The sequence below is a fragment of the Polypterus senegalus genome, chromosome 12 (assembly GCF_016835505.1).
Source record: "Polypterus senegalus isolate Bchr_013 chromosome 12, ASM1683550v1, whole genome shotgun sequence".
In the NCBI taxonomy this organism is placed as follows: domain Eukaryota; kingdom Metazoa; phylum Chordata; class Cladistia; order Polypteriformes; family Polypteridae; genus Polypterus; species Polypterus senegalus.
The window spans coordinates 24095903-24110797 of NC_053165.1; the positions used below are offsets into that span (position 1 = coordinate 24095903).

The 14895-nt window shown below is 43.5% G+C and overlaps 1 protein-coding gene across 2 annotated transcripts in view; it reads left to right on the forward strand.

Annotated features, from left to right (window-relative positions):
• Positions 1–14895, forward strand: part of podxl2 (podocalyxin-like 2) — a 109977-nt gene that overhangs the window by 56157 nt on the left and 38925 nt on the right. The window contains exons 2-3 of one of the 2 annotated variants that reach the window (XM_039771985.1): positions 1560–1841; positions 12576–13216. In XM_039771985.1, coding sequence (XP_039627919.1) covers positions 1560–1841; positions 12576–13216 — 923 coding nt within the window. Of the gene's footprint in view, positions 1–1559; positions 1842–12536; positions 13217–14895 lie in introns of both variants that reach the window. The other variant, XM_039771984.1, reaches the window with a different exon arrangement.

Below are 14895 nucleotides of genomic sequence, written 5' to 3' on the forward strand. Positions count from 1 at the left end.
GGGGCCGACAGCGGCACGCTTCTCAAAGACAAAGGAGAGCCGACGTCAACGTTCTTCAGCTTGACGTTGAGTAGTATGTTTGTTGTACAGGGTACGTGGATAATGGATTGACTTCGCCGCTGTAATTGAATACTTCCATTTCACACACACAGGCGCTGTTCTGTCTCAGACAATAGCGATATTGTTGTACACTATCGTGGATGTTGACGTGTATGGTGTAGCAGAAGTCCGTCTCCGTAGTTTGATAATTTCACTCGCTTAGGTGTTTATTGTTGCTTTTAAAGCAGTGACGAGTGTGAGTTGGTTTTGTGTGTATCACTAAAGATTCTGGATCACCCAGATTTTTTGAAAATTTTGAAGTTTGATACAGCAAGTTACCATACTGATTGTACACCATGTAGACCCTAACCCTAACCGTTAGTATATATTAAAATGTTCAGATGTTACTCCTATTCATTGCATTGGTATAATTGTACCATTACACGTTAGATAATACATAGGCCTATCTCATTAATGTATTGTTTTAATTCCGCTACGAGCTTCCGTTAGCACTGGCTTTCCTTCTCGCAGTCAAACTTTGATGTGCGAGAAGGCTTAACTCATCAAGTATGGTATTCATAAATGCAGCATTGTCGCTATTGGATAAACTACATTTCGATCATTTTGTATACGAATTTGAAGGTTTTGGCATGTGGGGACCCGGGGGAAGGCAGAGGGGCCCAAACGTACCCAGTTGTCTGGGGCCCAAATATTTCTGGCAGAGGGGCTGAATGGTGGTGTCTTCATAGTTAAAACTGATTAAGTCAGTGTTTGTGTTGCAATTACTTAGTACGTTTTCCTTAATTTTTCACTTAAGCTGGCACATAAGTCTTCGAACTGCCTCAAGAATGATTTAAGATATGAAGAGGTAGGGGAAGTGTCGGCGAAGGTGGTAGGGATGAGAACGGTGCCCAGACGTGTGGGCTGCACAGCTGCCTAAATAATATAAAATAAAATAAAAATAAAAAAAGGAATAACCTTGGAGGTCAATCATTACCTTGAAAGTGGACAGAAGAGGTCACATAGCACATGTGTTCCAAATTTCAGATCAATAGGTCAAACAGTTTGCGAGCTACAGGTGATTTAAAATCCTGGACAGACAAATGGACAGCCACGGTAGCGTATTATATAAGAAGACAAGAGAGGATGCTTTCAATAGAAATTGTCTCTGTACAGTAGTTAGTTAAGTTGCCTTAACTCCTGTAAATTGCTATGCATATTAGTTCCTTTATAGTTCATCATGATTCATTTGAGCAAAACTTAATTTAGCAGCTTCAAAAAAGACAATTGTATTCTCTAGGGCAATTAGGTAATGTGATTCTGTTAAGTGTGACCTTTATAATTTCATTCATGAGAAATCTGTAATTCTTATTTTTGGTTCTTGCATTATTTTATATTAACACATAGCACAGTTCCTAGGGAGATCTTATAACACAACTGAAACATAAAGGCCTTGCGAAACACCACAATAACTTAAAAAATTGCACATTGTGACTTTCTTGTCTGTCAATGTCTTTTAGGTACAGCACTGTTTCTCACTGGCTCGTGTGAAGATTCATCCTGGAGTCACGTAAGTTCCGGTCCTGCCAGTGATCCGACGGCCTCATCCTACCTGGACCTGCTGGATTCCTCAGAACAGACCGACTTTGGCCCTGTCCCTCCCAACACCTTTGTTACTCCTAATTTCCTGATTACTTCTCAGGAGTCTGGCTTTTCCAGTGAAGAAAATGATGGTTCAAAGTACACATGGGATGACGTGGATGATCCAAATAACACCAGTTTGGAGGTTGACATGCCAAAAGGTATCCCTTTTTTGTTAATTCACAACCAGTACACACTGGATGGAAACAACTTTCTCTAAACAATCAGAGGATGATCATTGTAAAGATACGTCCAAATGTTCATTATTTAGTACTAGCATTTGATTTGTGTTAAGAATATAATTTCTTAAACATTTGTATAATTGTGCCTTGCTTTACAGAAAACACAAACCAGTTGGTTTTGAGGGAACTTCAAACCACTAAAAGGGTTGTGATTGACTAAATAAGAGCCTGAGGGCTGAGCAGCGGCAAACCTGAGAACTTACACCCAGTGGAATATGGTGGCTAACATGCAGTCAGGGTAGCAAGGAACTAACTGAATGGCTTCAAGGTGGAAACATAAACAGGCTCAGTGCATCACATACTAAAGTCATAAAACTACTCCATAAAGAATTCATTTGGCACCACCGGGAGTAAAGCATCCTGTGCCAGGCACTGATTGTTGACTGGCACTCTACACAGCATGGGTGCTATAAATCTGTGACGTGTACCTAACATGAAAGGTCCCTACTAACCTCTTAGGTTCTTTTCTTAATGGAGAAAAGTAAGAAATGTCAAAACTATCTACGTAGCTGTTACCTGTGACCTCTTACCTGTTTCACTGTCCATATTGTACCCCACGTATTCAGTCACGGGGACACCTAATAGAAGGCTTCTCCTTTACTGAGACTGACTTTGACTCAACCCAGTATACCCCAATACAGAGCTTTACAAGAGTATCCTCTCATGACCTGAACGGACCGCAGTTAGACAAGGAATGGATAATCTCTCATCTCAGGGATCAGACAGAGACACTTTAAGCTTTCACTTAAAAATTATATTTATCTGCATCAATACCAATAGCAGAAAATATAAGCAATACAAAGAATTGTACAACCTGAGTGGATCAATAAAGACCCCGACCCTAGTTGATGGATGCAAGCTGTGATGAGTGCACACTTGAAAGAGAGACAGTATGTAGAAAGCATCTACAAAAATATTCTCACGGCAACTCAAAAGCCACAAAGTAGCACTTCAGACCTTCTCCTTTTATGTGAAATTCAAATTTGTATTGTTGTTCCACCCCCCCCCCTTTAAAATATTCTTGGTAAGTCAACAAGTTCCCCCTTCTTTACGTCTTCTTAACTACCTGTCTTTACATCACTGTAATTTAAGGATCTACAACGAGCAGCTCCGTCTTTCAAATTCATGGTTTATCAGCTTGTCTAAGTGCAAGCTCTGGCATCTCTTTAAAGTTACACCATGTGCACATTTTTCCTGCAATACCCCAGTCTTATTTTGTTCCAAGTGAAGAATACTAGATTTATTTAATGTGGCATGGCGGGTCAGTCATAGCTGTGGGATATTGCCACCTGTCAGATATGCTGGACAAGCCAACTGTGTTATCTGTACAGAGAAGTGGCAGCTTTCCAGGACGGCATATATTAATAACCTTCTCACACAGCCTCATTTGAATAATACATTTACTGCATGCAGTGTTTGTAAGACATCAGAATTATAAACCCACCAGCCACTTCAATGGGCATGCAGACATTCGCTGTACTATACAGTGCATATGAAGGAATGGATTAAATTAAATGGCTTCACTACTCAGCATAGGATTAGCATAATGTCAGCGTAGTTGTTACAGAGTTAAATTTACTTTTAGACCTACAGAGTGGTCAAAATAAACAGTTAAAAATGGGTTGATGCATGAATACAACCTTCATCTTACAGAAATGACATATTCAGCTTTTCAGGTAATTCAGTTTACTCAAGCCATACCTTGGACCAGACCTTTCTGAAGATATTGAAGAACTAGCCAGGGTAACCAACCAGTCTAGCCTGGGTACAAATAAATTGGGGCAAACTGCCTTTAAGAAATGCAAAATGGCTGAACACAATCCACGATGAGACAAAAAAATGTGCTCAGAGTCAAATCTGATTCTGAGAGACAATGGCAGATTAATTGAGAAGAAAACACTGTGCGTAGCTGTGTCTTCATGACGACATCCTTCCCCTGCACAATCGTGGTGCCTAATGGGAATTCTAGTCCCTGGGTTGATTACCAAACAATGAAACAAACATCCAAATGGAAATGGCTTCTAATTTTATTTATATAGATTTAGACAGCCTAGGAATGGAAAACATAGAGAAAACATTACATATTAAAGAGGGTCCTTATTAATTAAACACATTGACAAGCATTGTAGCCCTTAATTTATCGATATTTATAGAGAACTCTGCTATGGGAAGAAGTGACCTTCAGTAAGACTGAAAAGCATCCAAAATGCATCAAAAATATTTCTCCATTTCTCGAGTTACCCTCTTAGCCTTCTTATTCGTCTCAGGATGATAACCAGAAATTAGATTAACTTTTACTTCTAGGTTTCATTGAAAGCAGGGCATCAGTGCAACACAACAGATTCTGGAGAACTTGTAGCTGAAATATTTCTAAAACAATTTAGTTGGCCATCTCTTGTGCAGAAAGAATTTTTTTCAACATCATAAAGTGGGGAGAATTAGTGATGTGCATTTCAATTCACTTTACTGATTGGTTCATATGATTTGTTTGATTTATATATAAGATTCAAAGTTTTGGGTAGTAGGAGGACAGGTACCCATTTTGACTTCACAAATATACGATTGAATAATTCAAGGTTTCAAGGTTTTGAGGTTTCGAGGTTTCTTTATTTGTCATTTGTGCATAAAAACAACAGTCCAGGTACATTGTAATTCTTGTGCAGAGCTCTTTCAGAGCCATCATAGTAAACATTTAAAACAATAAAACAATATAATAAATAATATGAATTATACCAACACTATACAAAAAGGTGGTAATATCTACACATAAAATACAATTATATTGCAGATATTGCACAGTTAAAATATTTCACATTTTTATCATTCGTCATTTACAGTACATGACAAGTGAAGTAAGGTAGTGTGGGGTTATTTCACATATTCAGTAATTTTGTTTTGCCATCAGTCTAACTGCGGCAGGGAAGAAGCTCTTGAAAAACCTGGTTCTGTGAGTGATGATGCTGTCCGCTCTGCTGTGTCTCAGATTGTACGTACATTTTTTGTGTCTGAGCAGAGAGTGAGCTGGATGGAATAAGTCCCTGATAATTCCCTCTGCTCTTTTCCGACAATGATGTGCCTACATAGAATCCATGGAAGGACGTTTTGTCCCTATGATCCTCTCCGCAGTCTTTATGACTCTTTGCAAAGCCTTCCTCTCTGCCTGTGTGGTATAATTCACAATATCTGTGTGTGTGCATATATATATATATACAGTATATATTGTGACAGATTAAGGTTTTCTCGCACCCTTATACCCTCAGACCACACGTCAGACACCAGGTAAAAGTCCAAATAATTATTTATTATAATAATAATGTGCACAAAGCATGCTCCTCTCCACAATACTCAATAAACAAATACACAATAATCAATAAAGAAATCCTCCACTCCCAGACTCTTATCCCCCCTGCCTCCCAACTCAGCTTGCCATCTGGGAGCTCCCACAGTCCTTTTATATCTCCGACCCGGAAGTGTTCCTAATCCCCAGTCCATTTGGCTCTCAATCACTTCCAGGTCAGGTACAAGGCCGTAGGGAAAATATCCATTACTCCTCCCTGCAGCGTCCCCTAGTGGCCCCCATGGCATCCAGCAGGGCTGTGCATAAAACTCCATTGTCCATGATGCCCTGCTGGTCTTCTGGGGACCTCCATGCTACAAGGAGGGCTCCACCTGGCGGCTTGGGGGTACTGGCCAGGATAAACGGCTGCCGATTCTCCACAATATATATATATATATATATATATATATATATATATATATATATATATATACTGCTCAAAAGAATTAAAGGAACACTTTTAATCAGAGTATAGCATAAAGTCAATGAAACTTATGGGATATTAATCTGGTCAGTTAAGTAGCAGAGGGGTTGTTAATCAGTTTCAGCTGCTGTGGTGTTAATGAAATTAACAACAGATGCACTAGAGGGGCAACAATGAGATGACCCCCAAAACAGGAATGGTTTAACAGGTGGAGGCCACTGACATTTTTCCCTCCTCATCTTTTCTGACTGTTTCTTCACTAGTTTTGCATTTGGCTACAGTCAGTGTCACTACTGGTAGCATGAGGCGATACCTGGACCCTACAGAGGTTGCACAGGTAGTCCAACTTCTCCAGGATGGCACATCAATATGTGTCACTGCCAGAAGGTTTGCTGTGTCTCCCTGCACAGTCTCAAGGGCATGGAGGAGATTCTAGGAGACAAGCAGTTACTCTAGGAGAGCTGGAGAGGGCCATAGAAGGTCCATAACCCATCAGCAGGACCAGTATCTGCTCCTTTGGGCAAGGAGGAACAGGATGAGCACTGCCAAAGCCCTGCAAAATGCCACTGGTGTGAATGTTTCTGACCAAACAACCAGAAAGACTTCATGAGGGTGACCCAAGGGCCCCATGTCCTCTAATGGGCCCTGAGCTCACTGCCCAGCAGCATGCAGCTCGATTGGCATTCGCCATAGAATACCAGAATTGGCAGATGCACCACTGGTGCCCTGTGCCTTTTACAGATGAGAGCAGGTTCACCCTGAGCACGTGACAGAAGTGAAAGGGTCTGGAGAAGCCATGGAGAACATTATGCTGCCTGTAACATCATTCAGCATGAGCAGTTTGGTGGTGGGTTAATGATTGTCTGGGGAGGCATATCCATGGAGGGTCACACAGACCACTACAGGCTTGACAAAGGCACCTTGGCTGCCATTAGGTATCAGGATGAAATCCTTGGACCCATTGTCAGACCCTATGCTGGTACAGTGGCTCCTGGTGCACGACAATTCCTGGCCTCATGTGGTGAGAGTATGCAGGCAGTTCCTGGAGGATGAAGGAATTGGTACCATTGACTGGTCACCACACTTTCCAGACCTAAATCCAATAGAACACCTCTGGGACATTATGTTTTGGTTCATCCAATGCCACCAGGTTGCACCTCAGACTGTCCAGGAGCTCAGTGATGCCCTGGTCCAGATCTGGGAGGAGATCCCCACAACACCATCTGTCATCTCATTAGAAGCATGCACCAATGTTGTCAGGCATGTATACAAGAACACAGGGGCCATACAAAGTGCTGCGTACAATTTTGAGTTGCTGCAATTAAATTTTGGCAAAATGGACTAGCCTGCCACATAATTTTTTCACTCTGATTTTTGGGGCGTCTTTGAATTCAGGGCTCTGTAGGTTGATCATTTTCATTTCCATCAAACGATGTGGCATCCTTTCGTTCCTAACACATTACCCAGTCTACATCAGTATAGATATCCAGGAGGATTTTGAGCAGTTTATATACAGTATATATATATACTGTATCTTCTCATATAATATGCTACCGTGGCTGTTCGTTTGATTGTCTGGGATTTTAAATCACCTGCAGCTCACAAACCGTTTCACCTATTGACTTGAAATTTGGCACACTTATACTATGTGACGTCTGCTATCCTCTTTCGGGATGATGATTGACCTCCAAGGTTATTCCTCTTTTTATTTTTATTTCATTTTATTGTAGAATCAACCGGTCACCGCAGTCAGAGCATACACTGAGACAGCAGATAAGGCACCCAGTGAGTGCCATAATCTGAGTCTTATAATACGCTCATTGAAAGGAGTGACATTGGACACCATCGGAAGAAGCCAATCTGCTACAACAACAGCTACTCCCCGAGTATGACAGCCATCAGACCGACCAGATCAATAAAAGGTGTATCCACCTACAGAGATCTGGCCAGTCCCCAGTGTGCGGACCTCAGAGAGCGCCGCCACTGAAATGAGGAGTTTATGTAGCTCGTCCGGCAGCAGAGGAAGATGATCATCTTGCCGAAGAGACAAGACGTTCCATGTGCCCAATCGTACGTGCCGCCTCAAATAGGGACCCGAGTGCTGCCGTGCAGCAGGTAACACCTCAGCACCACACCAGTTCCAATCCCCAACAGACCTGACCCTATTGACTCACCAACAGTTTTGACTCTTCCGGGGATGGGGCTCCCGAGTGCTTTCCCCCATCTCCTTCCTATGGGCGGCTGCAGCAGAGCTACTCCAGCGGAGAGCAAAAAGGAGTCTTTTCTGTAGTCTCGGAGCTTTGTGAAATTTTTTTATAGTGGCTGGAGTGACAATCCTGCCACCAACCCCCATGATTTCCCTACAAGTTGGAGGACCACTTGCAGGGCCGGATGCAGTTTAATGATGTTGAATTGAGTGATGTCTCGGCAAGGGTGACATTTCATTCGCAGCTTTCCTCAGTGGTTAAAGGTGACACTCCTCTGGTCATGGGTGACTTCAATGCAGCCACTGGCACTGACAGGGCTGGATATGAGGATTGTCTCGGTCCCCATGGGTCTGGTGACCATGGAGAAAATGGCTCCATGTTCCTTGACTTTGCAAAAGGTCAGACGCTGCGAATCACTGGATCCTGGTTCCAGCGCCCTGAACCACATCATTGGACTTGGTACTCCAATACTGGTGGTGTGGTGAAGGAAATTGATCACATCCTCGTGGGCAGACGCTGGAGGCTCTTGCAAAACTGCAGGGTCTACAGAAGTGCCCAGTTTGTGAATTCTGACCATAGACTTGTTGCTACTCTTAGGACCCCGCTTAGGTCTAGTAGGTTACCACCTACTAGGAAAATGAGCCTGGATTTGGCCAGACTCCAAGACCAGGCTGTTTCTAATGAGTTTGCACGCAGTTTGTGTGAAGAACTTGCAGATTTGGGTATGACTGCCGATCCTAATGTGATGTGGGAGACCTCCCGTGACAAGACCCTGAAGGTTGCTGAGGGTTGTGTTGGTGTTACCAATGTTCCCAGAAGGAGGTGTTTCATCTCGCAGGGCACCCTGTATATCATCGAGAGGAGTCGCAGCGCACAGCTCAATGGCAACTCTGGTCTGTACCAGGAACTAAGAGGGGTGGCTGCGAGGGCTCTGAAGGCAGATAAGGAGGTGTTTGTTACAGGAATCTACGATAAAGTGACACACCATCTGTGGTCTAGCAACCCACATCCTGCTTACAGAGGAATCGAAGCATTGCACACATCTGAATCTGTTCCTTGGAGAGTCGCAGTCAGGGCGGCTGATGGAACAGTCCTTACGGATGACACTGCATTTGTGACCGACTGGGCTGGCTACTTTGAGCAGTTGCTCAAAACTGATCCTCCGGCTAGGATGTTGGATATCTCTGGGTCCACAGTCCTTGAGGCTGATCCTCCAATTAGCTGTGAACCACCCTGTCTCATTGAGATTGCACAGGTGGTAACCCAGCTGAGGGGAGGAAAGGCTGCAGGGATCTGTGGTATCCGGGGTGAACTTCCCCAGGCTGGTGGTAATGCTGTCCTCTTGGCATTGCAAGCAATCTTTGCTTCTATTTGAGAGACTGGCATTATCCCAACTGACTGGAAAACGGGACTTGTCGTCCCTATCTTGAAAAGGAAGGGTGAGCATGTAGATTGCAGCAACTACAGGGGGATAACACTGTAAAGTCCTTACAAGGGTCATCCTCAGTAGGATATGTGAACACTTGTTCACCTACCAGCGACCGGAACAGTCTGGTTTTACGCCTAAGAAGTCTACCATCGACCGCATCCTGGTGCTAAGGTTTTTCATGGAGCTCAAACGCGAATATCAGCAGAGTTTCTTTGCAGCCTTTGTCGATTTTTGCAAAGCTTTCGACTCAGTTGATCGAGCTGTCCTGTGGGACATCCTGAGGGTTTGTGGGATCCCCTCGAGGTTGCTGGATATCATGGCCGGCCTATACACTGGTACTGTGAGTGCTGTGCAGAGTGGAGGTAGGACCTGTGCATTTTTCCCAGTTGATTCTGGGGTTCATCAGGGGTGTGTTCTTGCAGCTACTCTGTTCAATGCTTGTATGAACTGGATGTTGGGCAAAGTCGTGGAGTCCAGCGACTGTGGGGCATCTGTTGGTGAAGAAAGATTCATGGATCTTGACTTTGCTGATGATGCTGTGCTCTTCGCGGAGTCAATGGAGGCTCTGAACGGGGTGCTTGAGAGACTGAGCGAGGAGTCTGAGTGTCTGGGCTTGCGAATGTCCTGGATAAAAACCAAGATCCAGGCCTTTAACGACCTCTTCGGCACGGCCATCAGCAGTGTGTCTGTTTGCGGAGAGAGTGTCGACCTTGTTGAGGGGTTTACTTACCTTGGCAGTGACATTCATGTCTCTGGTGACTCTTCCTATGAAGTCAGTAGACAGACCGGGAGAGCATGGGGGGGTCATGAGTTTGCTGGAAAAGGGTGTGTGACGCTCCCGATATCTATGCAAAAGGAAGAAGGTTTTTATAATCCTGGTGCTTCCTGTCTTGCTATATGGTTGCGAGACATAGACGCTATCCAGTGACCTGAGATGAAGACTAGACAGCTTTGGTACTGTGTCTCTTCGGAAAATCCTTGGGTACCATTGGTTTGACTTTGTGTCGAATGAGCGGTTGCTCATGGAGTCCCGAATGAGGCACATTAACTGCATTGTGAGGGAGAGTCAGTTACGGCACTACGGCCATGTGACAGGTGATCCAGCTCGTAAGATCCTCATTTCTGGGGACCCGAGTGGCTGGACCAGGCCAAGGGGTCGCCCACGTAACACCTGGCTGCAACAGATAGAGGGTCATTTCCAGAGGGTGGAACTGGACTGCATGTCTGCCTGGGGGGTTGCAAACCGGGATCCCGAGTTGTTTCGTCGTGTAGTGGGTGCGGCAATGCACTGTACCAGTGCATGCTCCCCAACTTGACTTGACTCATAGAATCAACTCTCTGCAGCGTGCAGCAGGGTGGCCATGTGACACATGCGTATGGGCACCGTTCTCATTCCCTACCACCTTCGTGGTCTCTTCCACTACCTCTTCATATCTTAAATCATTCTTGAGGCATTGAAAACTTAAGTGCCAGCTTAAGTGAAAAATGAAGAAAAAAGTACTAAGTAATTGCAACACAAGAACTGTTCTTAATCAGTTTTAACGCAAAAGATGACGATGGAAGAAGAGAAGAAGCGGGCTGCTAGGGTGGAGTAAACAAGAGCTGCTCACGAAGCAGCAAGCGCACCAACCTCTGAGCAAACGAATGCTAAATGTACAGAGAAAGAGTATGACAACTGTAAGTCAAGTATATTCACTGCATGTTATCATGCCGTACGCTGTTACTGGTATATACTATATATACTGTATATACATTGTAAGGTTTCTGAACTCCTTTGGGACTTCCTCCCAACGGGATGACATGCCAAAGATCATCCCAAAGTGCGATTGCAGCGTCTATGGAAGACAGATTATTAGTTGCCGGGGCAACTGTGGGCTCCCAACGCCGAAGCAACTCGCAACTAAAGCAGATCCGAGTCGATCACGGTTGCGGTATAAGCACTTGCCACTGATGGGTGGTGCAAGGAACATTATAAATGCAGAGAACAGGATTACTTGGCCACTAACCTGGCCATGACCCTGCCTGACTGCTGTGTCTGTGGTAGATCCCACTACAATAAATAACCGTGCTGTTCCTGTTTAAGGCAGAACAAAGTTGGTTTTGCCAAAGTACTGAGACTCAGCCTCATGTTTTGGGGTGCAAGACAGGGACTCACATGTCACTATATATATATACTAGACATTAAGCCCGTTACAATAATTGGGAAAACAATTAATATACTGATTATAATTTAGTTCTAACTAGAAAGAATCATGAATCAGACAGATGGTACTTTCTCATGTGCTTTACACATTTAAACAAAAGAGGCTGATGGCATCATGCATGAGCTTTACCTCTCTCTCTGAGTCCTACTGAATCGAATCATTTGTTGCTGAGAATTGATTCACACAATTCATTGAAGAAAGCCATTCAAAAACAACAAAATGTTTGCAATCACAAATCACTCGGGAGAATATATCAAACCACAAGCAACGCTGTTATATAACCTTAAAAGGGAGGAAGATTCATTTTTAAATCTGCTGAGATACACTCCCAAGGACTGTATTGTAATGACAATATTCAGAGATGACCTACTGAACTTTTATTTAGAGACTTTCCAACTGAGGGCCACCAAAAATCTTTTAAAATTTGTCCCTTCGTCTTTATTATTATGAGATGTCTAGAGAATAAAGAATTGTGTCCCCAAAATAAAATGTTTGGCTGAGATTTAAAGCATAAAAATTATTTATTTAAAAGTGGTAAGTAGCTTTCAGGTGGCCATCCAAGAGATTAATCTTTCAGGCCAGGTCAATAATGTTAAGTTTAACATGGAAACCAGAGCCAAAGGAGATAAGTAGAATTTATGAATGTGTAACAGGCAAAGTTTAAAATCAGTAAGCATAACCAAAAAGGCAAAGAAAATTGTCAATCAGTCGTTTTTGGCAAAGAAAGTGATGATAACAAAGTAAAGGCCTCTGAGTCTGGCTTGACACAGAACACTCCTAAATAAACACAACACAAGGCGTCACAAAATGGTGCCAATTAAAACAGAATGGCAGAAAATTATGGAAACATTTACTTTTTCCCTGACACCAACAACTAATACAACTAACCACATAGAAAAATTATATTATGCTGATTCAGAAACAAAGCTAGAATTATGTGTAGGTAGAGGAAAGAGAATTACTTTTAGAATGGGTAAAACAAAGTACTGATCAAACTGTTTTGACTTTTTCAGGCTACAATTCTATTATAATGCAGCCATCTTCTCTCCCAGATCTCATCCCAGATGATGTGAATTCATCCAGCTCCCTCTCCACCACAAAATCCAAAGTCAGCCAGTCTGACTTCTGGGAGGTAAATGATGAAACTGGGGAAAATCAGTATAACTTTGTAGATCCAAGTTCTACTTCTGTGGCAAGCCTTTCCTCCGATGTGAAATACCAGACAGAAAAATCAATCCTGTTCATGACTGAGGATCTCCAAGAGCAAACAACTGAGGGCTACTACAACACGTCTGTCAATGACACCATGGCTCTCTTAGATGCTGAAGTGTCAAACCAGGAGCTGCAAGCAGACTCAGAGGAGCTGCCTTCATCAGCATCAGAGGCAGATACTCCCACCTATCCTGAAAGGTCTTCTGAGGATTTTTCAGAAAGGGACATTTTGTTGGACACCATAGCCATGGTTACTGTAGTACACAGAGGAGTTGACATTAAAACCGAGGAAGGTGATTCTGACCTTACAGCCAAGCTGTCTACAGTATCCTCTGCAAACTCTGTGGAAGTGCCTTGGGGTGAGGGTGATGAGGTCATGAAAGGCATGGAGCCTCATTTTAGAGAAGAAAGGACTACGGCTCCCAGCATATCAAATCAGGCTGAAGACTTTCAACCAGACACGGCTCATGAGCTACCCCAGGTAAGGTCATCGCAATAGTTCTTTGATCATGTTTACCTATTTTAATTCATACTGGACATCCATCCATCCATCCATTTTCCAACCCGCTGAATCCGAACACAGGGTCACAGGGGTCTGCTGGAGCCAATCCCAGCCAACACAGGGCACAAGGCAGGAACCAATCCTGGGCAGGGTGCTAACCCACCGCAGGACACACACAAACACACCCACACACCAAGCACACACTAGGGCCAATTTAGAATCGCCAATCCACCTAACCGGCATGTCTTTGGACTGTGGGAGGAAACCGGAGCGCCCGGAGGAAACCCACGCAGACACGGGGAGAACATGCAAACTCCACGCAGGGGAGACCCGGGAAGCAAACCCAGGTCCCCTAACTGCGAGGCAGCAGCGCTACCACTGCGCCACCATGCCGCCTCATACTGGACAATCATTTGGATTTGTGATCCCATGTGGATAAAATTTACACCTCCAAATTTGAAGTCATCACCCTCTCCTCAAAAAGAGAGGGGGTTGTTCTCTACAGTTAAAGGGAGAGCAGGTGGCGGAGGTATGGAGGAGTTCAAATACCTCATGGCCTTGCTTATGAGTGAGGACAGAGATGACCAACAAACTGATGAAAATAGCAAAAATTATACTAACATTGTACTGGATTATATGGGCTAAATTCACAAGTATATCTTTCATTTACTAGCTCTGGGTAATGACTAAAATAATGAGATTACAAGTACCAGCAGCCTTAATGAGCTTCTTAGCAGGATTGCTGAGTTCACTCCCCATGGTAAGGTGTGGAGCTCAGCAATATGGGAAGACCACTAGGAGGTCTTTCCATATTGTTGCCCTTCTAAACCAAGAGGAGTTAACTCAGGAGGTTTGATTATGTAGTTAGAATGGTCTCATTGTCCTCAGCTGGGTGAAGACTGACAGTCAGACCCATTACTTATGGAAGTACTGTATCTCTTGGCCCACCTGGAAGCATCTGGTAATTCTTTAGGAGGAGGTACCTGTATCAGATGTTGCTGAACATAAGATTGAAAGTGAAGTGCGCTAAACCTTATTCTTGCTGTCGGCAGTTTAATCACTAAGGCAGGGGTCTCAAACTCATCGCTCGCAACCCCTTTCCAAGTAATGAATCCTACATAAATTTGAAAACTTGATTAGTCAAATTAGGGGTGGGCGATATTTCCAAAAAATCATATCACGAACCACATTCTGAATTGTAATCTTTTCAATGTGGCGTACACTTAAGAGAATATCTGGACTCAAACTCATCAAGACCTAAGTAACACTTTATTTTAAATATCAAAGAAAGTTGAATTCAATTCTCCTCTCATTTGCTAGCTAAGCGGAGTTAAGGACCGCGCACCGAAGCTGGCGAGTGAGTGAGGAAGGCCCCTCCCCCCGGCCCGCTGCATGGATCTCGGATTCGCACAAATAAATCGGTACGGCAAGCGAACTATGATACATAGCGAAATGAGAGAAGTCGCAAAATCAACCGGAATGTTGAAGCAAATTCTAGAACAAAACCCAATCTAAATCCGTTAAGTAGTTCTCTCTTGAAAAGCGGACAGACATACAGAGAGAGAGACATTAGATTTTATATATTATATATTAGTAAACCTTCAAAATAATGTGCAGTTAAAGTCTCAACAGCATTCTCAGCATTTCTGGAGCTTAGT